Source organism: Orbilia oligospora (genome assembly GCF_000225545.1).
Source record: "Orbilia oligospora ATCC 24927 unplaced genomic scaffold scaffold00110, whole genome shotgun sequence".
Taxonomy (NCBI): Eukaryota; Fungi; Ascomycota; class Orbiliomycetes; order Orbiliales; family Orbiliaceae; genus Orbilia; species Orbilia oligospora.
The window spans coordinates 1,136,444-1,160,268 of record NW_011645667.1 but is presented as its reverse complement, the minus strand read 5'-3'; the positions used below and the strand labels follow the sequence as shown (position 1 = coordinate 1,160,268).

The 23,825-nt window shown below is 45.7% G+C and overlaps 6 protein-coding genes across 6 annotated transcripts; 4 read left to right on the top strand and 2 right to left on the bottom strand.

The window, feature by feature from the left end:
* Window positions 1-3,050: 3,050 nt before the first annotated feature.
* On the top strand, window positions 3,051-3,549 carry AOL_s00110g328 (uncharacterized protein; the record flags this gene model as incomplete). The annotated part of the gene is made up of 2 exons (XM_011127018.1): window positions 3,051-3,130; window positions 3,219-3,549. The coding sequence occupies 2 exons, from the start codon at window positions 3,051-3,053 to the stop codon at window positions 3,547-3,549; spliced, it is 411 nt and encodes a 136-aa protein (XP_011125320.1).
* A 905-nt stretch (window positions 3,550-4,454) lies between these two features.
* AOL_s00110g327 (uncharacterized protein) lies at window positions 4,455-5,070 on the top strand (the record flags this gene model as incomplete). The annotated part of the gene is made up of 2 exons (XM_011127017.1): window positions 4,455-4,483; window positions 4,593-5,070. 2 exons carry the CDS (start codon window positions 4,455-4,457, stop codon window positions 5,068-5,070), a joined length of 507 nt encoding a protein of 168 aa, XP_011125319.1.
* Window positions 5,071-7,800: 2,730 nt separating this feature from the next.
* AOL_s00110g326 (uncharacterized protein) lies at window positions 7,801-11,323 on the bottom strand (the record flags this gene model as incomplete). The annotated part of the gene is made up of 2 exons (XM_011127016.1): window positions 7,801-11,086; window positions 11,178-11,323. 2 exons carry the CDS (start codon window positions 11,321-11,323, stop codon window positions 7,801-7,803), a joined length of 3,432 nt encoding a protein of 1,143 aa, XP_011125318.1.
* Window positions 11,324-12,790: 1,467 nt separating this feature from the next.
* On the top strand, window positions 12,791-13,558 carry AOL_s00110g325 (uncharacterized protein; the record flags this gene model as incomplete). The annotated part of the gene is made up of 1 exon (XM_011127015.1): window positions 12,791-13,558. The coding sequence occupies one exon, from the start codon at window positions 12,791-12,793 to the stop codon at window positions 13,556-13,558; it is 768 nt and encodes a 255-aa protein (XP_011125317.1).
* Window positions 13,559-13,818: 260 nt separating this feature from the next.
* On the bottom strand, window positions 13,819-16,888 carry AOL_s00110g324 (uncharacterized protein; the record flags this gene model as incomplete). Its single annotated transcript, XM_011127014.1, has 3 exons — window positions 13,819-14,473; window positions 14,539-15,787; window positions 15,856-16,888. The coding sequence occupies 3 exons, from the start codon at window positions 16,886-16,888 to the stop codon at window positions 13,819-13,821; spliced, it is 2,937 nt and encodes a 978-aa protein (XP_011125316.1).
* Window positions 16,889-21,723: 4,835 nt separating this feature from the next.
* On the top strand, window positions 21,724-23,632 carry AOL_s00110g323 (uncharacterized protein; the record flags this gene model as incomplete). The annotated part of the gene is made up of 3 exons (XM_011127013.1): window positions 21,724-21,819; window positions 21,907-23,331; window positions 23,396-23,632. The coding sequence occupies 3 exons, from the start codon at window positions 21,724-21,726 to the stop codon at window positions 23,630-23,632; spliced, it is 1,758 nt and encodes a 585-aa protein (XP_011125315.1).
* Between the last annotated feature and the right edge of the window lie 193 nt (window positions 23,633-23,825).

Here is a 23,825-nt window from a genome sequence, read left to right as displayed (position 1 = left end):
GCCATAACAGTCGCGCGCAAGGGCTGGGTTCTAATTCAGAAATTTCCATTGTCAACAAGGGTCGACGAGGCTATCGGAGGCGATATTATAAGTTCTGTCGAGAGATCCTCGCGGTTGTCAGAACAGTGAAATACCGATCTTCCACAGCAACTTAAACTTACCCAGAGTAGAAAGTCCGCCAGAGGAACACCATCGACATCGGCGAGGATATGACAATCATCTCCAGGGAGGACCTGAACCCATCTGGAACATGTAGCGATAGTATCCGGTTCCGTTGGCCATGGGCCTAATTATAAACGGAAAGTAAATAAAGATTGTTCTACAACGGTAAAATTTCCCGGCTTCTAGTGTTTTTGAGGCTACACTTACTTGGCGCTGCGTAAATTCGCTGGGAGGAGCCGCGACCCGAGCAAGAAGGGGAGTATTAAATGAATCGCGCTCGACTCAATGCCAATAAAAGGAGACCGATTCCTTGCACAGTTGAGGAGTCTGGCGGCGAGACAAGATTCCTTGGTTCAATGTTCGATGCTTGTTGCACGCCAAAATGATTCTGAAATAACGTTATAGCCTTATGTTCGCGGATCTCATTAAGACGTTATACGACGCGACTATAGCTTATTATACTGTAACCATTGATTTCCACAATTTCTACCACCGTATACTCATCAACTCGGATTCTCGGCGATGCAGTATCTCCACTATTCAATTTTTCCACTTGGGGATCGGGGCCGCTATCACAGGATCTTCTTGGTAAGCTCCAATCTTGACATTCGAATATTACACATAAAAATTTCTCGAGATAATCAACCTTATCAACAAACCAGAGAGATTCTGCTTTAGGCAGTTGTAGCTCTTACGGCTATGCAGCTTAAAGTCTGAATCAAGCAGGATGGATATGCGATAATTCCAATATCGACAAAACTCGACATTCGGCGACTCCGGGATCGAGAAATACTTCCACCACGTATAATATCGGAAATCTCGCTTTTCGTCTTACCGATCGAATTTTAGCACGCCTAGCGAAAAGGACAAGAGGTTGACTTCATAATGTCCTTCGGGCTCCGTTATAGGACTTTCCATCGTCCAGATAATTATCGCGGGAGATAGCGTAGTCTGGGGGTCGCTTCCTGGAGATAGCGGTGCTCTCCCGTTGCCGAATGTAGTTAGCCCCTGCATAAAAGCCTCCACATATTTTATAAATTTAGATACGGAATATTTCCCTTTTATGGTTAACCTGCTGCAGGCGTACTTGAAGACTGTCGATTTAGCTCCACATTCGATGCATAGCTGATATGTTTGTGATTCGACAATCGCAGGAACCTAAATAACATTTTCTCCTTGCATTAGAGATATTCATATGCTGTAAGCGTCTATGCAGCCCTCGCCGAAGCGACTACAAATAGCGAATATGAGGAAGTCCCTACAATTTTGTCAACATTCGGCAGTTCGATTAGTAGGGCCTTCAAAGCCAATATCGAGTCCCCACTCGGATGATATAAACTAGTCACAAAATTAGGGTTAATTTTTGTCGCGCACCGATAGTTAGTGTGGAGTTCCGAACATTCGCTCATAGCGAGGGGCAGGCCTGCACCAACCAGGTCAGGGGTAGCTTCAACGTTACGCAAACTCTGCATGCAACGTCGACGAACATGAAAAAACAGTGCCCAGAGAGTCACGAAGCTTAATTATAACCTAACTACCGATTTGATAACTTTAATCAATTGGTCCTGCTCAGGTTCGCGGCACGCGATCGGAAACTTTCTATCCGACCTTCTTTTGTACGGCCCGTTTGAAAGCTGTCCCCTCTTCAGCCGATATATGTGAGATGGAAGTCTAGGGAGAGAAATATAATTGTTTTGCTGTTCGCTATAGCATACATTTGAAAATCTTTGCTCACGGAATTAATATTGAACATCTTCATGAAATTCAATTTTCATCAAGCATCTGATATGATGCTCAGCTCATTTCGCAGTAAATATTCTTCAGCTAGATCCAGCATCCAGGTTTGCCATGTTAGGATCGAATGGCATTTAAACTAGCCCTTGTCCTGGCAAACCACATTGGTGACTCGAGGTATCTGCATGCTTACATGTAAACATGTTACCGGGTAGACCAATTAATAATTTCGCAAGCAAAAAGGTGTACTTGATTACACGAGGATGGATGTAACTGAAATATGGGTATGTTATTGTAGACATAGAGTTTCGAACCTGGAGCTTAATACCATTATTCCAACTGCCGAAGCATGATATCCCCTGACCTCGGCGAGACCAGGATTCCCCGTCGCGTGCATTGACGTCGACTGCCTACTAAGTATTCAATCGGTGAGCTTGTCAAAGCAAGTGCAAACAAAGCAAGATTATGTAATTAAAAACAGTACAATAAAATCAAATGTTCCACACTAAAAGCCGACAGCACCTGAAAACTCATATAAACGTCAACCAAAAATTTCGAGATATCTAAATACAAATATACATGTCTACATGAAAATATTGCTCTCTATTCGATATTCATGAGCTTTGCTTGATACACGAGCTAACTAAATGATGAAAGGGCTTTATTATTTACCTTTTTTACTTTCAGCCATAGATGCTGTAGCTGGAGCCGCAACTTATGGAAACCCATTTCCAGAATCTAGTAAAACTCACTTGAATAATCCAACAAGGCGAGAGCGCCTCCAAGGTCGGCAACGTTTGCTCCCCCTGATGAACCAAAATTTAATTTACCTCTCAAGCCCCGCGTGCGTAAACGCGCAACTGAAGATGAAGTTGCTGTAGCTAGACAGCTCGTCCAAAATACCCAAGTCAACCAAGGAGCGAAAAACCATTGCGGATTTAAAAACCCCGTTCGCGCGAAGTCTACATTAAGGCCGCCTCCAAAGTCGACCAAAAGCCTTCGCGCCAGTACTCTTGCAACAGATGCCCTTGTAGATACCGATCTTAAGTTAGTGAAGCCGCTGCCCTTATCGCGGAATTCGAAGCGCCCACGTATAATGAAGCGTTACTAGACCTTGGTCCTGGATTTCCAAAAAATCCAAAAGAGACAAGGCGATGGCGGTTTCTGGATGGAAGGTGCCTCCCATGACGCGGTTGCTATTGGTGGAAGCTCTGGCTACCAAGTTTTTCGGGACGTAAAAGACTTTGGAGCGGTCGGCGACGGGCGAACTGACGATACCGTTGCCATAAATCTGGCCATATCCAGCGATGACAGATATCTAGATGCGGTGCGAGCTGTGGTTCTAGCACTGTCAAGCCTGCACTTGTATACTTCCCCAACGGCACTTATCTTGTTTCCAAATCCATTATTGGATACTACAATACTCAACTCGTCGGCAACCTCAAGGGCCTCCCGATAATCGGAGCAGCAAGCTCGTTTATCGGGCTCGGCGCCACATCATCCAATGTTTATATAGAAGGGCAAGGCGGCGGACGGCTTTGGGGCAGTGACGCGAGCGGCCTCACCTATAGCGAGGATGCCGGGTCCTTCGGTGGTGAGGATCGAAATCGGGTGGTTATTATTTCAACCGCTCGAGATGGACCTCAAGGGTAGACATTCTGGGAGTACTATATGTTCTCTGGTCAAAATGGGGATGTTATGACAAATATGAATTGTGACTACCTTCGTGACACTGGTCCGGTTGGCACTGTGGAAAGTCCTCCAGACACTCACGGCCTGGGTAACCAGCCATTCAAAGGACCCGCCAAGAAGCTCAAAAGTATCGTTGTGGTTGGTCATAGGTGCACTTATACGACAACTTCAACCGTGTATTGGATTACCCGGCGTGAAAATTGGAGAATTATATTGCGAAGAATTCAGTGATTCCTTTGATTGCTTCAAGCCCACACCTCAGGTCACCAACCCCCCCCCAAAAAAAAAAATGGAGACGAAGTGTGATGATACTGTATGGTTTGTTGTCGGCGTCGAGTGTCCCACCCGCGAGTTTCGTGCCAAAACTAAAAGAGGGCTACCTCTCGGGGTAGAGTATGCGACGACACGTCATCTCAATCCAACTTAGTTGGAGTCACAAATGAGGAAGATTGACGGAACATTTCAGATTGACGGCGGTAGAGCTCAAAAAGACACTATTTATCACAAGCCATTATCGACAGAGAGGAATAAGGGATATCATGGGATGCTATTTTAAACCCAGCGTCTATTAGCAAACCATATAAAGGTTTGAGGATAGACCTAGGCTTTCCGACCGTGCTCGTGACCTGGAGAGCCGCGTACGGCTTCTGGCTATCTAGATCTCTGGGTATGTACTGGAATCAAAATCTAACTTTTACACGACGCCCATCTCGAGATCTCTAACATGAAAGATGATACAGAAGGATTGGAGAAACTCTGACTATGACGGACACATATTCCCAGGGCGAAACTTTTACGGTATTAACGATTGAAATAATTTTATTGGATGCCTTGGGGAGATTAGCCAGCAACTTTATTTTGCGGCCATGTCCGCGGCTTTCGCATTGCAAGGACGGTTAGTATATGCTGGTCGAGCCTCCATTAGATGTCAACAGTGTTTTGAGATCCAAGACTTGCTGTTCTTGTTCCGATCATATCTAGGGGCACAGTCTAAGTGATGACAGAGAACCCCGCTCACACGCAGATATTAACACGGCCCGAAAGTTTAGTTTAAGAATCATTGTTATAAACCGGCAGGGCAGCGATCCACATCTTATCTACCCCAAAGCTGTCACCTGGATAAATCCTTACCGGTCGGTGCCGCTTGTTCCAGGCTCACTCCCCTGGGATCACCCAATAACCAATCTCCCACGCGACCACGAGGAAGAGCCATGGGGCTCCTTTCTTCGCGATGTAACACCCAGAAAGAGAGATATAATCGATTCTCCTGAAGATGATGGGTTCTTGGTAGCAAACTACACGGTCTTAAAGGAAGACCCAGGAAATGACTCCATAGCTACAGCCAATGAGCGAAACCGGTCAAAGAGTAGGGATAGTGCTTACCAAAAATTTCCTGGAGTTACCCCTGAGCCCTTGGGCACTGAAAAACGCCAATTGAAGGAAGAATATACATTCCCGGACTACGAATACAGCCTCCGATGATTTGGTACTGACGAAGGCCGGCTGGCTCAGACAATCAAAATTATGTCCCCCATACAACGCCCAATTCCTAGCTTCCGATAATGAATAGGATGGCGAATACCGGGGAGAGCTATTACGATTGCTTCGGTACCGGTGGAGTTAGTAAGTTTATTTAGTTCATGAAATCACTGTGCACTTTAAAGTTCAGACTCGGAGAGCAAGCTCATGCAGTTCCCGACCGATTTAAATATCAATTGCTGATCGTTAATTTTTTTCGTCTTCTTTCTCTCTAGCGTATTACCCGTAAATTAACTTTCGAGCAGTGAAAAATAATGATATTCAAAGTTCAAGTATCTTTCTATCGTTTTGCCGTGGGCAAAGTTGTACGTCTAGTCTTTGTATTAGTCTAAAACGATTATATGCTGGAGGGGGTGCTACTGAAGGAGCCCAGTATATTTCGCACAAGTTGCCTCGCATGAGACGTATGGACTTACTCGCTTTATACAATGAGAGAATCAAGTTAATCTCAGCAAATAACATGAGATTCTGTTCTGGTATCGAGTTTGACGTAGTTAATTTCGACATCCCGAGCGGTTGCACTGCACTGCACGGTCGACCGGCCGTCGCTAGACATTACTTTGTGGCGGTGCAGATACAGGACCACAGAGGATTTGCTAGCGAAACTGCGCCACCGGTACCGCCACCACACAAAATACAACACTTTCTTTCCTCACCGTCATGCGTGTTGACGTCTATAGAATCTTAACTCTCACCTCATCAAACCACATCACCAAAGTTAGCTCCCTCAGAAGGCACCTCAAGACACAAACTGAGCTGATCGAGTGCACGTTTAGGGATAATGGAGAACAAATGAAGAGTTGACTACCGTCCGAACGATCATCAGCTAACCCTTTCTTGTTCCAGGCAGCCAAACTTGAATCTCACAGTAGGCCTGGAAAAGCCCTACCAAACATACCTCACCCGTAATCAACCACACGGGGTCGCGAGGCTCTGTTTCAAAAATACTCGACTAATTGTACCTCTTACTCGAAAACCAACATCGGTGCTTAGTGGCAACCCGCTTTTCAACCTCTTTGAACTCACTTTTGAAAGACTGTTGTCTTGCCGGTAGACTTGATGCCCTAAGTCATCCTTCTCCTCGTATGGAGTACCTGGAGATTTAATTTCTCCTTCACCTCGGGCTGGGTGCCTCAAGTCTAATTCTACGCCTCCCCGCGTAAGTTACTCTAGAATACATCCCTCCAGTTTTTAGCGTCGAACTACGAATCTAACTAAATTGTAAATCTGTAGCTCTGCCTCCAGGCACTGACCAAATACTTTCGGATCTTATAGGTTCGGCCCAACTAAATTTGTGTAAGTTATCGGCAACCGCGTCATTGTACCAGACAATCAGCCCATCACCGTAGTACACGGCTAATACTTTGGAATCCGTGATCGATAGATTTTCCCTCACCAACCACCCGGATTGTATAACAAGCGGGCTATTTAAATTCATAATCTCATTCAAACTAAGATGATATAATTTCCCCAACACTTGAAACTACCAAAAGAAACTTGAACTCCGTATGTGAAGTCCCCTCTTTCCGTTATTTATTTATTTTTGGTTTTTTGCAAAGCTCTCGTGAAACTCGGTTTGTGTCCCATTGAAGAATCGCCTATGTCGATTGGTAAGTACTTTTCACTCTCAAACTCAGCATTGTTGCTAAACTACTTCGCATCCTAGCGGAGAGGATGAAGGGCCGGAGTTTGGCCATCACGTGCTGATTTCTCAATAAACAACATGCCAAAAAGACCCCTGATAGGCTCGTATAGCGTGAGGGGCCCGTTAGTGAGCTAGAACCAGAGAGAACCAGCGTGAGGGACGACAACACGTACCTAAATTCCTCGAATTAAGCCATGGTAGCGTCCTTAACTCTTTTCCAAATTAAATGATTTCAGCCCACTCGCCGCATTCAACCTTAACTACTTTGCGAATGATCTTTCCAATAATTAGATAGTAGTTTGTGGCAATGATGCTAAAAACCTTTCACAAGTTGTCGCTTTCTTCTATTTCATCTGAAAATCGTTAAGCTTGACACCTGTGAAAAACATTTCTCCTAAAACGGATTACCTAGTGATTTGGGCTGTATAGCGCCTGAACTCAGGTCTAATAACTTATGATATCGGTCTTATGGTCACTAATATACGGCTGGTAGTAATAAGTATATACCTTAGGATAGCCAGGCAGCCATTGTCTCGTCGAGGCAGCCACTAGGGTTCTTATAAACGAGATAGTCACGATACTAACAAGATCGAGCTACTGTGAGAACCAGCCGTCGCAACCTGGGCACCTCCGGACACCTCCATTACTAGTCTGGTAGAGTCATCTAGCGTCGTTTAACGTTTCCTGGAAGCCACAGAGCTAGGGCCTTATTTACTTCCAAAAAAAGGACGAGAGGGGCGTAATCGAGATACAAGTCACATAAGTCGTACGACTTTAATTATTACCACATCGAATACGCTTGCGTTCATTTCATACGTAACTACCTACTTAAGTCGATATAATGCAGACTTTTACTGGGAATCAAAACACTAAGGGTGAACAGCTTGAGCAGTTAATTCACCCGATACTAGATAACGCAATACCAGTATCTATTTCGAAATTTCGAAAACGCCCAAATATAAAGATACAAATGCGCCAATGGGTAAAACAATAAAACATTCTGGAGCAAAGTCTCGATCACCATCAATCTATGTCGAGACGTCACTAAAGAGCCCCAGACGGGCTATCGCTTCTGGTATTGTATCTGACGGATTGTCCGCTGATTTTGTAAGATCCTTTCCTTCCATTTCCCTTTTAGCCATCCAATTCCTAATATGTTTTTCAATGTGCGGCTGCGACTTGTTACGTGTATCTCCTCGTGCAGCCCTGAGTGCGAGCTCGGCGCAATCAGGACGAACTTCGAGGAACAACGCAACTGTATCAAGTTGGCCCTCTCTAACAGCTTTCTCGACAGCTGTCAACCCATATTCCCCCTCCTCCACCCTAGCGCCCTCCGATAAGAGATATATGATCATATTGAGTTGACCGGAACTGATGGCTTTGTGAAGGGGCCTGAGTCCCTGTTTGTACAGTTCCTCAATACTAGGGCCAGCCGCTACGAGAAGTTTTAGGATTTCTAGACTGTGCTCAGCTGCAGCACTAACATAGGCCCGAAATGATGATGGGAACCATGTTATAAGTTGATGAGCCACCCCTGGAGCTTCCACTAGCCCTGCGATCACTTTAACCTTCCCGAGCTGAATTGATTTCAGCACTACTGGCTCAAAACAAGTCTTGTAGAACAGATATTGAACACTCAAGGGGTGTATACCCGTACTCTTTGGTATCCAGCGGCGCCGGACGCAATACCGCTCGCAATCATGGGAACCCGATACTTTAAGCTCCTCGGGACACCACTCTCCAACGGCACTTGCGAAGGCTGGTGAAGTTATGCTTGATATTAGGAATTTAGTAACGGCAGTATCAGCTGGCGAAAACAGCTCAGGCCTCAAATGCAATTGAGAGACCAGAGCCTCCCCTAGGAGAGAGAAAAATTTAACGGTTGCAGAATCCTTGGCCTCAGCGGGCCGAAAGATAAGCCTGGTAGCTTTATCGAGCTGACCTTGACTAACTGTGGCAATGACATCTTTGACGGCCAGTTTCAACCCATGTTCGCCCGATCCCGGCCTCACTGGTGAAATCCTCGAGCTCCATAGCCCTGAAATAGCATCACAATCTCGACTCTCTGCCGCAAGCCACATTGCTCCCGGTATCCTCCCCTCATCCCGATCCTCATCCCGATCCTCATCCCGACCTCCAAGCTCGAAAGAATCTTCTAAAGTTCGGGGATGCGCCCCACAGGAAAGAAGTAGGATAAACAGCCAAGGCGAAGATTTTCTAAAGGATATGTCGAGATATGTTTCGTTTCCGCTTCCCTTCTTTGTAACCCATCCCACATCTTCAACTTTAAAGGTCTTGGAAGCACCACGAACGAAATGATCGACGGCAAAGTCAAGGTCTAAGCCAGTTTCCTGTAGAAACCTTACCAATTCCGACAATCGTAGTTGGTCTTGACTGGCCGGCACCGGGGGTCGCTCAATACCGAACAATTCTCTCATAAAATGAGCAAAAATCTTTTGTCGATTGACATCGTCGACATCATTGATAATCTTCTGAATGATGCTTAACTTCTGGTGGAAGGATGGCTCCCCAAGGAATCGGAGAGGGGGTTTGAAGTCAAGAATGTTTTGTACGCTGATCAGGGCTGGAGAAAACCGGCCTGCCTGCTTAGTTGCAGCGTCAGTAATGATGCTAAAGAGAAAGCAATCATACTCTTCTCGTATGCAATTCTTAGCTTCATCGCTAGGTACTGGTGGCCACATCTGTATATATCTTTGCCATACCAGCTCGAACACTTCGTCTCTGAGGTCCTCCCGTATCATTCCTATGTAAATCAAGAGGCGAGCATAATTCTCACTAATGCTAAGCACGTGGCCTTTCAGCCACGTGCGCGGCAGGTGGCCAGAAATCTCTATGAAGGTCGCATCGCGACCTAGCTCTGGGGCACGATCGCGCCACCATTTAGCACCCTCGGGCGACATACTAGCTTGCCTCTCTTCTTGGAGCCATTGACAACACATGTCCTTCGAGCAGAAGCTATTTATAATCATGGTAGCTTCCCAAAGTATTTCTTGCGTTCGGCAGTCCCTGAAATCTCCTTTGCTATCGATATCAAATAAAAGCAGTTCACTATGGCCCTCCAACCACCAATTCGGATAGAATCTCTCGAGGCAAGCTTGAAATAGCTTGTGGTCCTTCTGTATTGAAGCTCTTAGCAGTAACAAGGCCTTGCCATGCTGAAAGCCTGCCGCAGATAATATTTCCATGGTAGAAATTGTAGTCGTAGCGAGAGGCATGTAAGGACACTCGGGGTCCAATGACTCTACCATATCTACCGGCACTCTCACGGGATCCCATACTTCGAAAAATAAACCCAGATCTTCCAAAACCTCTTCGCATAGGAGTAGTAACAACCTGGAAGACCATCGATCATAAGGAAGAGCTTTGTAACGTCGAATATGGTCTAAAACCAGCCTTAGGGAGCAGGAAAGCGAGCTTGTATTGTTGTTGGGGCGTGAAAGGTTTTGTTGTAATCGAATCTTTGAAGCGTTGGATAATAGAGAACCGAAAAACAGTTTGAATCTTTGGTCTTGGTGATAATTCGGTTGATCCCAGTCCACATCGGACTCAAATTCTACCGCGGGACATATAATTTGTGCTGCAAGGGAGTAAAGATCGAGCTCCAGGTCTGGATAAAGAGCTCGAATATGGCTGGTGAGTTCTTCGTCTGCTCTCTCGTAGCAAATGGTGATGAGATTGTAACACGCAGCTTCTATTGATATAGTTTTAAGTGAGAGGAGTTCCTTAAGCGGTTCTCTATATCCTAGCTTGTCCACGGAATCAAGAAGTGCTAAAATTTCCTCTTTCTTAAACAAGTTGTTTGAAAGCCGAAATATTATGACCCTCAAGAGGGCTAGCGAGGGGTGTGGTTTTGCCGAACTAAGGTTAGTGGAGTGGCTAGAGGTGCTGCGCCTAAATGCAGCGACTAGAGATACTTCCGATATAACAATCGGCAAACAATACAGAAGAGAGTACGGGATCTTAGGTTTGGGCGGGTTTAACAACGGGATGAAAGGACTAAGGCTAGGAGGAGAGTATACCTCAATCGCCCCGTCCCGCACACTCTCGCGTTGACTTCCCAGTGGTCCCGCCATCGCGGCGAATAGCTTGTCGGTAAATGTAATGTGCCTTCGTCTCCCTCTTTCCAGGGTCTGTTGCGAAATGCAAGTGCCACCATTGAGAACAACTTGTGTTTCAGTCTTTCCTAAGGCCTCTCGGGTAGTCATCTTTTGATTAACCAGGACCCATTCCTCTGTTTTCAAGCGTTTACGGCAGCGCCAGGGACCATATAGACGCCCTTTATATTGACACTCTCTAGAATCGGTAGCCTTTGTTACTACCATAGATTGGGATTTTCGGGGCCATATATAGATATAGACTTAAATACATATTAACTGGTACTTACGTTGCATTTAACCCAAAGTCCGCGTTGGACTCCTCCACAATCTTTCGAAGAGGCCAACCCAGATTGTATCTCATTATGATATCATCTTTGTAGTTATCGAGGTCGGGACATGCTCTGGCCCGTTTTCTGGGATTGGCTAAAGCCATAGTGGGGCTGAGTCGACACCGTGTACGTACGCGGAACCGATTACGATTTTGTTTTTCTGGGGACGAGACGCAGATATATAAAACGCAATGCCGAGCGCAAGGTGAGGTGAAGAGGTAAGAATGTTAATATTAACAGGTTTGTGACGATGCGAACTGTAGTAATTATAAATCGTCTGAGAAGAAGATTAGGCGGCGTATTGGTTTGGGACGGACAATTTGATTGGGATATTTTTGTGCGATCTGGCTTTTAGGTGAATTTTCCAGGTGGGAATAAGTAATCCTTTTATAAAACTTCGTGCACAATCGATCGATTGAATAGTGCAATGGCGCACAGCAAAGCTGCACAAACGTCAACTTCGAGAGCTTCGATACTGATTCATAACGTGCATTGATAAAATCTTCCAAGGCTTAAAGGGTCCCTGGGGAACCTACCCACACCTGCAGATGAGCAAACCTGCAAAAAGTGAAACAATTTTCGGCCTGAGCCAATGGCACCGTGGAATCGTTTCTCAGAGCCAAACCGCGCATAGGCGTTGCAGTTACCGACGTAGCTTGGCCCGGGATTAACATGTAGCCATGATATCCTGTTGAGGATAGGGATAAGTAGTACCCCAGTCGAAAAGGTAAGTACTCAGTGAGCTTTTCAGACTTCCTCGATTTCTGTTAGTGGGGCTGCAGAACATCCTCCAAGTACTGCATTCACGAAATTGAGACCGTAGTTTCTGAAGAAGTTTGCGTCCCAGCGATTTTGTGATTTTCTGCGAGCTTGGGCCAGCCGAAACTAATGCCGTCGGTTTTCAATCTCATAAGTTCATATGATCATTGCGAGAGTCTAATAACCATGCTAAGAAAGTCCCCCCGCTTACATAGCAATATGCAATTGCAAATGCTTTCAAATATCCGGTCCCAGGCATCACGCATTGTAACATCTTCAATAACATAGACTGGAATCTCAAAATCCTCTCAAACGTACATGCATCCTCTTTAGTTTTTTCGAGTACACTTCGGTTTGGTACCGCAGATGGTGGCACAAAGGTCCAGATTCCACTTCTCGCATTCTGATTGGCAGAGGCCGAGATTCTTTATGCACCCTCGCTTGGCAGCCAGCACCCTTGTGACGCCACCGCGCCGATATAATAGATTCAAGGCCATGTCCCATAACCCAGCCATCCTCAGATAGTTTGAAGGACTGCGGAATTAACATAGTATAGGGGACGCTCCGCAGAGGTGAGCGTCCCCAGACTACTGTGGAATAGCCGACAAAAAATAATCCGGTGGAGCTCCATGTGCAACGACAAAAAGTTGGAATGCCCGACTGTTTACAGGCCAGGAGGGATCCCTCTTGTAAACAGTCGGGCAATGTGTTGCCGGTATATTCTCGAAACCTTTCTCAGACTTCCCCTCCCCGCCCCGAGCTGACCGTCAGACTCAATTGCAAGCACCATACCACCCCCGTGACCCTCTAAAATGTCGATATCTATCCGCCTGGGCATATCCTGGGCTCCATCCTTCCAAACCTCGGAGCCAACCGACACCCTCGTCCTAACCGGCAAAACCTACTTTGTTGACCAACGTCTCTTCCCTCCACTAACCCCCACCACCCCCACTTCATCCACCATATCCTGGGCCTTTGCCGGCACCCGTTCATCCCACACCGTTCCAAACAAACCAGGCTACACCCAATGTTCATGGACTCATCTTGTCTCCTCTGTTCCTTTCAAAAAGGAAGATGAAAAACCTATGGATGAAGGGATATTAGGGCCTCATCCCGCATGGCCCGATAATCCAATATATGCGTTAGAGACCGGTAGGATGGTTAATCCGGATACCGGACTGATGACGGACTATAAGGAGTATTGGCAGGATAATGATGCTAAGGAAGGGGAAGAAGTTGTCTTTTGGGAGTATGGCAGTGATGAGATTGGACCCGAGGATCGCGGGTTTGTAGGAATTGTGGGGAGGTATGCATTGGGTGTTGGAAGAATAAGTGGGCAGTTTTGGACTTGGAGGGCAGAAAAAGGTGAAGATGGGAATTGGAAGCTTGAGAGGTCCGTTCTCGAGAGGGATGGGAGAAGGAGGGGGTGGGGACTATTGAATTTGGAGTTTGATAGTATTGTTCTTGGAACGACGACGGTTGACGATGAGGTTGTAAGTGGCCGGGGTTTTGATGGGGAGGGAGAGGAGCCAAAGCGAATTTGGGTGCTGAGGGAAGCATGGAAAGCACCAGCCAAGTAGTTCAAAGCCCTGGCCAATCTTTCATCTAGATTGATCATACGATTATACGGAAAGATAGAGTTTACTAGTATATTACTATGGCTAAGTAATGAATATCATTCTCCGCCAGACATGCGGTAGACTCTTCCTAAAAGAAAAGGAAAGCTTACTCTTTGAACCCCAAAAACGCCTGTAACTTGCTAAATATACATATCATGATATCAGAGGGATCAAAAAAAGTAATAAGAACTCCATATAACATGCATCCGCGAATACTCAAATCATACCATCCTCTCATATCCGGTCGCCTTACCACCCTTCTCACCAGCAGCCCCGTCAGTAACATACCACCTCCCCTGCTTTTGCGTAAACCAAAATCCAACTTTATACTGTGACCCCATAGGCCCAGTCCCCCCTGTACCTTTCCACGTTTCCTCATCGAGACCCTGACGCTTCTTCCCACTACTATATCCGTCATTTTTAATAGCCCCGCCATCCATAACTACACAGAACAAATTTTGTAGTTCCGTCCAATCAGTCACAAATCCATCTCTAACACACGAGAAGTATATAAGACAAAACACATTCATCAACAATACCCCAACAAGAACAACATAGAAAATAGGTTTCCAGCCACTCCCAGCTCCAGAGGTATACTCTATAGTTGCCAACTGGCCGTTAAAGTACTCCCGAAAAGGCCGTGGTACATCCGGACCGTACGGGAAATATGTTGTAAAAACCGAATCAACGGCACTTGTAATCATGGCGTTTCCGAGAATTACTGCCAAAGCTTCAGCTAATGAAGGCCTAGAATCGCTGAGATTGCTAGTTGGACTATCAAGCGCAAGCTGCGAGAGGAAGCGAGCGATAGAGGCGTTGCTGTTGCTTACACCCGTGTTTAGAGAAAGAGCGATTAATACACCTTGAGCGACATCTCTAAACAATACAAATTAATTAGGTGACTCTGAAACTTTTGTGAACAATACATCAGGGATACTAACCGGAAGTCATTTTGGACATTGTCACGAACTGGTTCTTTACCTTCGATAGGGTTTTCCAGCGTCGCTACTCCCTGCCGTCGAAGGTCCTCCTTGAATGCTAACTGATTGTCCAAATCGCAGTTCGCAGTCATATTCCCACCGCTTTCAAATGCCTGAAACTCGCTGGAGCAATTTGGTGTCACAAAACTCTTCATTCCACACAAAGTATACCCACCCACCCGAGGGGCGACGTTGGGTGATCGAATGAGGAAATAAACCGATGGATCTCCCACGGCGCTGTTGATAACTGTATTAAGTGCGATTGGCGCCCTTTTAAATCGAGGAGCCGCGAAACCATCAGTATCAGGAAACAGTTGCGTAGTCGTGTTAAAATGATATGTCGCAGTGTTGTTGAAACTGAAAACTTGCTGGATCAAAGGGTCCGAAGTACCGTTCCTCCGGTAATCCTTTTCGTCACTTTGCGCGAGGTACCATTCGACACGGTCAGGGTCGACCGGAGCGCAGGTGACATCAACGATTGGATTTGGTACTGCAGCTTTGACGATGAAAGACCCATATCCCGAGCCTATTTCGTCGGGCTGTAAAATGTCGTTCAACTGAGGGTCCCTCGTAGCAGCGACGATTCCAGGATGCGGCATTGCCAAAATAGCTCTGTTAACTCCATTCTCTCCAGTAACTTGTATCCAAGCTCCAGCATAATTTACGAGGTCCAACGACGAAGGCGCGGTGGGACGTTTAAGAGGATTTGGATACGATCTCCCCCGCCCTTCCGCCCACGCCGCATTCCAGTCGCTTAGATCTCTGTAGCCCCTTCCTCCGGATAATATACTATCGCAAGTTGCCCGCGAAAGAGGAGTCAGATAACCCGCACTGATAGGATCTTCCTCGTCAGAAATAGACGTTTCGCATCCCAAAATTCTATGTGTGCCATTGGCGTATGATGAACTCGCCAAACCTGTGAAATTTTTTGCCTCGAAACTGCCCCAAGCAAGTTTTGGGGATACAAGGGTATCGGCAGCAGTAGTATAAAAACTTGCAAAGACGGTCGCCGTTAGTGAAAGAGCGCCAAGAAATGTTAGGCCGGCGAATTTGACGGATGAAGTATGTGTGAGGAGGGTTCCTGGTTGTGTAACCCAACTTCTCATGGACAACTCAGCGATGTTCACACCTTTTGAGCCCGTCATGAGAGCTCTTCGGGAGAGTACTTGGCCAAGGAAGGAAACAAAGACGCTGACGAAACTCAATTCAACTAAAAAAAAAACAAAGATTAGTAGGCTGCCAAATATTAAGAAAGGCGGGGTCCCATGGGGGGCATACTAGTCTTCGCAATGATGGCAGATACCAACTGCGCATCCTGCGGCTTTAAGCCAGCGGTCGTTGCAATTCTCTTGCCGTATCGCGGACGAGCGACCGCAATCACAAAAAAGAAAATCGAGCCGATTGTTGAATATATGCATAGCAATAGAATGATGATACTCAACCAGTCGGCCTTTGGTCTCTTTTTCTTCTGAAGGGTGGCTGGTTCCGTATCGGAGTTGTAATCATCATCTGGTGGACCGTTCCTGTATGATATCTGCGGCTTGTTTCCACTGCCTTCGTCAGGCGAAACATATCGTAGACCTAGGCTGTTTCTCGGACTTTCGTTTGATACTGTATGAAATATTTCGTTGTCCTGATTCTGCCCATTCGAGCTTGCCCCGGGATCTCTTGTTGTGGTGTTTGTTGGAGCGGTGTCATTGTTCTTTACATTATTATCCTCTGCTGCTCCTTCATTTTCCTCCTCTTCGACAACTTGTTCCGTGAAAGCAGATGTTTTATATCTGCCCGACTCCTCAGAAAACTGCCGTCTATGGCTTCTAAACGAAGGATCTGGAGATGTGCTTTTCTGCCACGAAGCTCTTTTGAACGGACCCGCAAAATCGCTCTTGAATCTGCCAGGTCGCTTATCGCTAATAGGGGATGTCGGAACGGATGATGTCGAGATAATCGAATTCATTGAACCCCGATTCGACGAAAATCGCTGACCAGAAGGTCCCGTCGACACGGGCGACACCAAAGGCGGCGTGGTAGCCATCGTAATATCAATCCTTGGACTCGTATTAGATGTCGAATGGTGTCTAGTATGCGATCGTGCTTTCGAAATATTGATAGTCCGCGGTGGCCCCGGTAGATTTGGTTCCTCTGGTAGAAGACTTTGAGTTAAAGGTTCGAATTTCGAGGCAAATGGTAGTGGATCTGTCCTTGCAAGGAAACCACTGCTCGAGGGGCTCTGATCTCTAAATGCAGGGTGGGCATAGGACTGGTCGCTGGAATCAGTCGGAACCATGTTGTAGTCTTTCCTGGGTTTCATTGTTCCTTTTCTCTTATTCCCTACCCTTTTCTCTTTTTTCTTTTCGTTTTTTTCTTCTTTTCTTGCTTTATTCTATTTTCTTACTTTCTTGATGCCTGCAGGATTGGATTCCAAGTCGAGAAAGGTATGAGACAATCAAAGGAAGGGGGTTGATCGAAGAAAGGGATAACTGTTGCCAGCTGCTGTCTGTTGATCTCCAATTCCCGCCACGCACTCCACATGCACTGTAACGGCGCAAGCAACGTTAAAAGATCTTTAAACCCGGCGACTCCAGATTAATTGCCTCTACAGGGTAGCTATAGTATACCCCTACCGACTGGCAGTCTTTCTTCGTCTGACGTCGAGCAGGCTGATCTACGGCTGTGCAGCACGCTTTGAGAATGGTGTTGTGATATTTCAAATGCAACCCAACGCACCAGCTATCTGTGAAGCCGGACCAGGTGAGACACCGATTAGACTACTTTTGCTGAAGAGTGAGCATAAGATCGTGTTCTTACAATCCACCTTGTCTCAAAGATACTAAAATAGGAGCTGGCTCGGGTACATGCATACATATACGTGCAACCTGTTCAACCGCCACTGTCGAGTGGTCCGACGTCCGAGTTTGTGTCGAATTAGATAATAAACCGTAGTCAAACTGTCGGCTGAACCGATTGCTCGAGGCCTTTCGAGATCCCAAGTTTCGATTTTGGAACGGTTCTCAGCTTAACTCCAGTTTTATCGACAACTGATACCAAAGGAACCTCATAATCCACCGGTCAGCATTAATCCTATCTCAGGTTATAACAAACCAAAAGACTGAAAGTAGAAGGCCGTTTCTTGAATGAAGTTTCGGTTTCGATCGAAATTAATCGGCAACGGATCGCATCTATTTTAGATGCTACAAAACACCGCTTGTTTCGGGGCCAACCCACGCTTGCAAGCGCAAAGAAATGGAGAGATATCCTTACCGAAGTCGACGTCATACGCACACTTGACCAAAACGTCTTTCCGCGGGGCGCAAAATGAACAAAAAAAGGTCTAAAAAATTATTGGGAGAGAATATCGATGTGGATATATCGTGGTGATCAGAATTTCCTTTATCGTTTAGGGCTAACAGAAATCATTAGCGGGATGTCACCCTCCATAATATATGCCAACTTCTCTTCCCTGCTCTGCAGAGGATCTTTCACAGAAGCAGGCGGCTCGATCTCGGTGTTCCGACACCCGGAATCTACCATCTTGGGATAAACATTTTCTCAACATGTTTGTGCCACACAGACGCAGACTTAGACTTGGCCATGCATGTCGATAGATCAACGCCGACCTGGTGAGGGGAATTAGTTCCATCAGCTTGCCCCTCGCCTCAGTCCCTACTAATTTGCTTCTGGCTGGGTGTTTTCCTTCTCGCTTCAGAAGGCGTGATACGAGGCCTTTTCTATAGAATTCATCCTACACAACTACACAGTAAGCCGCTTCCTGCAGAGATTCTAAGCCGTCGACATTCCAAATTCACGGGTTGCGTCGGGCAGGCAGGGCAGGCGTGGGGCTGCAGCTTGCAGCAAACAGCTTTTCCCCCCTCTCGCTTTCCCTTTCCTTTGGGTCCAACCTCGCATATGCGAGGACAGGGCTCTCGCCAAGCCCCAACTTTTATCCAAAGCCGAAGTTCAGTAGTTCATGGTTTCCGATCTCGATCGTGATTAGTAAATTTATTCAAAGGTCTCTATAGCTATCATAGAACCCTTGAAGCGAATGAGCTTGCGAAAATCGAAGAGTACCTCGATGTACTGTACTAAAAGATCTAAAAGTCTTCGTCATGTCGAAAGGTTATGATAAAAGCCAAGATACCACCTGAGATCGAACGGTTTACGTTATCTTAGCCTCGATCACGATAAATATCCACTAAGCTAGCTCATCATTTCCCTCATCCGTATTTCCGTTTAGTGACACATGCGCACCTGCAGCTTCCCCATCGAGAGATGACCAAAGACTCGTACAAATGCGTGAAAGTGGAATCTTCATGGTACAAAAATAGAAGCGGCACTAGGCCAAGGAATCCAAAGCACTCCGGACCATAATGGGTAATAGAGCAGAAAAATATATCATATTGAACACCTCCAAGACAGAGGAAAGCGTCCCATAGACTATGGACACCTGGATGGCGAAAATCATCGATCGGAGGAAGTAGAAGTCCGTTTGTCGCGCCAAGACATATTTCCTGATTCAGTTATTGGGAGTGAAAATCCCAAAATAGACCTCATTGGGCTATTGACTAAGCCGAGCCTCACTCCGAGTTTGGTTTGTGAGATTGGGGGGCCAGACGTAATCTTTTTTTTACTTTTATTTTTTAATGAAGAGTCTAGGTAGTTATGACAACGTCAGACTGAAACTTTGTGACCAAAGTATTGGGACGCAAGGTTATCCACAACCCAACGCTGAACTATGGCTTGGACAGGGATTCCAAAAACGATCCAGGTCCGGTTCCGGACCGTTCACGATCTGATGCTCAGCCGAGAATACGCAGGTATATTCGTAAAGGCGTATACAATAATGTTTCGGCAACTAAAATAAAAATATTATCCCTACGCTACTCCAGATTTTGTCACATATTTATATTTTAAGCGATTTTATGGACTTTAAATGCTCACCACCCATGGTTATTCATATAATAATGTTTTCTCATCGAGGGCACCAGGTACATCTATGGCATGTGGATCTATCTTATCGCAGACTGGCTCCGGGAAAACTCCTGACCCGGGAGTAAATTTAACACAGCTGGACTCTCAATTTTGACACGAATATCTCCGGCGGGTATACGCATACCACAGCCTAGCAGCTGCCTTAATTTCTGCCTTGAGCTCCTTGTGTTGCTGTAGCTCATATGATCATTCCGTCGGTAATCTAGTAAGTGGTATATATTAGCCTACCACACTTGATATGGTTTTGCACGGCAAGCTTTGCAGGAAGGGATAGTATAAACGCCGCGTCAAGATGAATAAACCGATTCTAGAAGAATCGTACCAAGTAGGTTCGGACCCCAAAGTAGTATTCAAATGCCACAAGAAATGCGTAGACGGTCTCATCTAAGTACTACCAATTGATAATTACATTATTGCTTGATTCTTCAAAAATGCAGGATAAAGAGTAATAATATTTTGCATAAAATAGACTCTAGAGACTGTAAATTGAATGGACCAAACGGACGTTCCAACGGCCACTGGTATAGAGGCTATCTAGAAATGATTCCTAATCAGGACCTTTGCGTTGGCAAGACTAATTTTTATTGGATTTACAGAGCCTTAGCCTATGCAACAGCTCAGTCTGTACAATATTATTGCCCCCAAGGGAGTGTAGTCTATAGAAAATAGTTCTGTGTAGGACAAGAGCTCTCTGAAGGATGGTGGCCTATGGTGGCCTATGCTGGCCTATGCTGGTGGTGGTGGTGGTGGTGGTAATTCTGTACAGTGCGCAGCGTGAAATTGTCGAGGTATAGTTATAATTATGATTTATGTGGTCCGGAAGCCTGTCTATCTATATGAAGACACGAATGCCCATATTATGGTGTTAATAAACCTCACAGATCGGGACCTCATGGAACCTCATGGATATGCCCAAGTAAAAGAGGGCGCAATGCTGACCGAAGAAAAGAGTTGAGCCTGAGCGAGCCCTCGTTAAGCAAGGATACTAGTTCGTACCTGCCGCCGATTATATTATCACTTGGCTAACCCGGGCAGAATACGATACCATTTCTCAGAACCGACATATATAGGTTCAAAGTACCAGCTACAGCTAGCTATTGGCCGTTGAGCGATGTGGGAAACTGGCATCACCCGGCACCATTTAATTTACACATGATTGAAGGGTTTTCTTCGGCTTTATATATATTTATTTATAAATTTATCCTCCGATCTATCCATTCCAGAACCAGTAGACAGCTGACAGAACATTACATGGGGCAGCCTAGCTCCCGCATACTATAGCCTGTCGAACCGAATATAGCCTGCCCAAATTAGACTTCGGCGGGCGAAACCTTTCCCACAACCCAACCTGGTGATTCTGGAAACCGAAGGGTCTTGGTGTCTCTGTCAAACTTGGAACCTCAGACAAGAACCCCTGGTTTCTATCACCAAATAAACCAGTTCACCTCTAAAACTCGGAAATTTATGCACGTCCAAACCTGCGATAGCCACGGAGTGCGCCTTTCCGTTATTCTTCCGTCGCATATACGCTGGATTCTTCTCCTTAAGCCCGACAAGACTTTAAGGTCCTACTATATCAATTTGCTTCAACGTGAAAATTAGGTAGATATAGATATCTTTTTCCAGTCGAGTAGCCGATTTTTGAGCAATATACACAATTCAAAGGGTTTTGATCCTATAATTTTTTTTTTTTTTTTTTTTTTTTTTGGGGGGGGGGAGGGGGGAGGATTAATATTATCCAAGATCGAAGAGCTTGGCTGACCCCGAAGGTTCTATGTGCACGCTGTTATCGTATGGGCAGCTGGCAGGCGGTGGAAAAAACATCAGATCAATGACAGCCGCTTTCCGAATGGCGACAGCCCAAGACCCCCAAAATCAGTGAATAGGAAGGTATGAATTACAACTGCAACAGCGAGAATATAATACCTCCCTCGGGGAGAACCTGTTGCGCTATTCACGATGCTAACTCTCTGTATATAAATACGAAGCTTTGACTTCTGAGAAATTGCTATCATGAGCTGGCAAGCCCCCGTTCGAAATATCGGTCCTCATTAGCCTCACTCTCTTTTCAAATTGTTTTCACAGCAACTTATACGTACATCTATATCTATACCTTGTCTTATCTATACTATCTTTTAGTTATATTATTGTTCCTCAATGCCTTGTAGCATGAGGTTTTTCACAGCCGTAGCTGTATTGTCAGGTATCGCACCTGCGGTGGCTACGGCTGGCAAGCAGTATTTTTTTGATACCGTGAGTTTAATCTGTGTTGTTCAGTTCCGAGCGAATAGCCGCTTCGAATTTAGAGCTAACTAGGTATATATTTTGATGTTCGATTAGATCCCCGCATCACAAGAGCTAGTCTGGTATCCGTGTAATCAGACATTCGAATGTGCTCGTCTCTCCGTGCCACTCAATCCTCTTGAGCCAGATAATGGCTTGCGTAGCGAGATTCCAATCATTAAACACCTTGCGGCGGAGTCCAACGAATACAAAGGCATAATCTTAACCAACCCAGGTGGTCCTGGCTTCTCAGGCGTCGGCTTTATTCTCAACGCTGGCACACTTATCGCAGACCTCGCTGGCCAAGGCTGGGACATCATCGGTTTCGATACTCGAGGCACGGGTTATAGCAAACCTAATGGTGCCGTGGGCTACGGCAATATTCCGCTTGCGCCCGAACTACAAAATGCGAGTAACACCAGAGCAGACCGGGTCATCAAGAGATCAGTTACCACCGACGTCGGAATCAAGATCCCGGCTAGCCCAGACTCTTGGATTCAAAAACAATATGAACTGGGCACAGACTTGGATACCCTCATACAAAAAAATGCAAACGCGGACAACCAAGCGGTACCTTACATGACGACTCCTAATGTCGTTTTCGATATGCTGCAAATCGCAAAAGCGAATGCTCGTAGTCAAAATATATCCGATGAAGATGTCCTTGTTAACTTCTACGGCATCAGTTACGGAACAGTTCTCGGGCAGACTTTTGCTTCGCTCTATCCACAGCATGTGGGCAGATTTGTCTTGGACGGCGTCGTCGATATAAATGATTATTACGCAGGAAATTTAGGATTGACGCGCTTCGACGAGGGACTTTCCACTTTTTTTACCAGGTGCTTTAACGCTGGGCCAGAAGGATGCAGTTTCTATACCGGCCAAACCCGGAATGATATCCGTGATCGTTTCAATAATCTTATGACTCAGTTGGATAGTTCAAAAGCTGTCGCTGAAAAATGGGATAATGCTACAATCATCCAAGAAACCCGAGAAGCCATAAGAGGGCTCCTCATGTCAGCACCTTATGACGCCATAGCCAACTTCCTTTTATTGGCGGACAGTTTGACGGTCATCGAGGGGTGGGTCAAGACGGATGCTCTCTTGGGAAACCGAGAGACAATCCTTCAGTTATCTCCAAATCCAATCTCATTGCCAAATAGGTTGGAATACTTTTTCGAAATCCTATGTTCGGATATGAACAACCCATTGGTGGGAAGCAAGCAGCTCTCTAAAAATATTATCGACTCTATGCGACACTCGAGTGTTGTCGCTGGTGAAACCTATATCGCGCAGTACGCAGTTTGCTCTCGTATTCAACTAAAGGCTAAATGGAAGTTTGATGGCAAGATTGGAGGTGACACTAAAAATCCAATGCTCTTTATTGGTTTCTCTGGGGATCCAGTCACTCCTTTTGAGAATGCAGAGGTCGCACAAAAACGATATAAAGGGTCTCAGATGGTTTATGTCGAGGCTGATGCAGTAAGTATTTCTTGAAAAGAAAACCTTCAATAAATCAATTCTATGATACTGATATTCTTCTTAGCATGGAATTATTGGCCAGAGCAACAAATGCGTGCACGACAATGTCAGGGCTTATTTCGAGAATCTTGCCCTCCCAGGACAGAACAACCGCTGCCGTAGAGATGGTGAGCCTTTGCACCCTTCCGAAAAGAGTTCTGCCGGATTAAGCACCTTGGAATCCCTCAATACATTTGGGCGTAGCATATTTTTGATGCTTGGTCTGGTTATTGGGGCTGATGTTATTCATTATATTATGTAACGAAGTCTTTTGTTTTGGACGGAGTCTGCAGATAAATAATTCCTGCGAAGTATAAGGTGGGCAGCATGCAGCGCTGATTCTGTACACTCGTTTTAATGTGCTTTACAGTTTACTAATATTAGAGATTTTATATGTGGGGAAGGAGAGATTAAGGCATTTTATAATATGTAAATAGCTTAAACCTTCAATATGT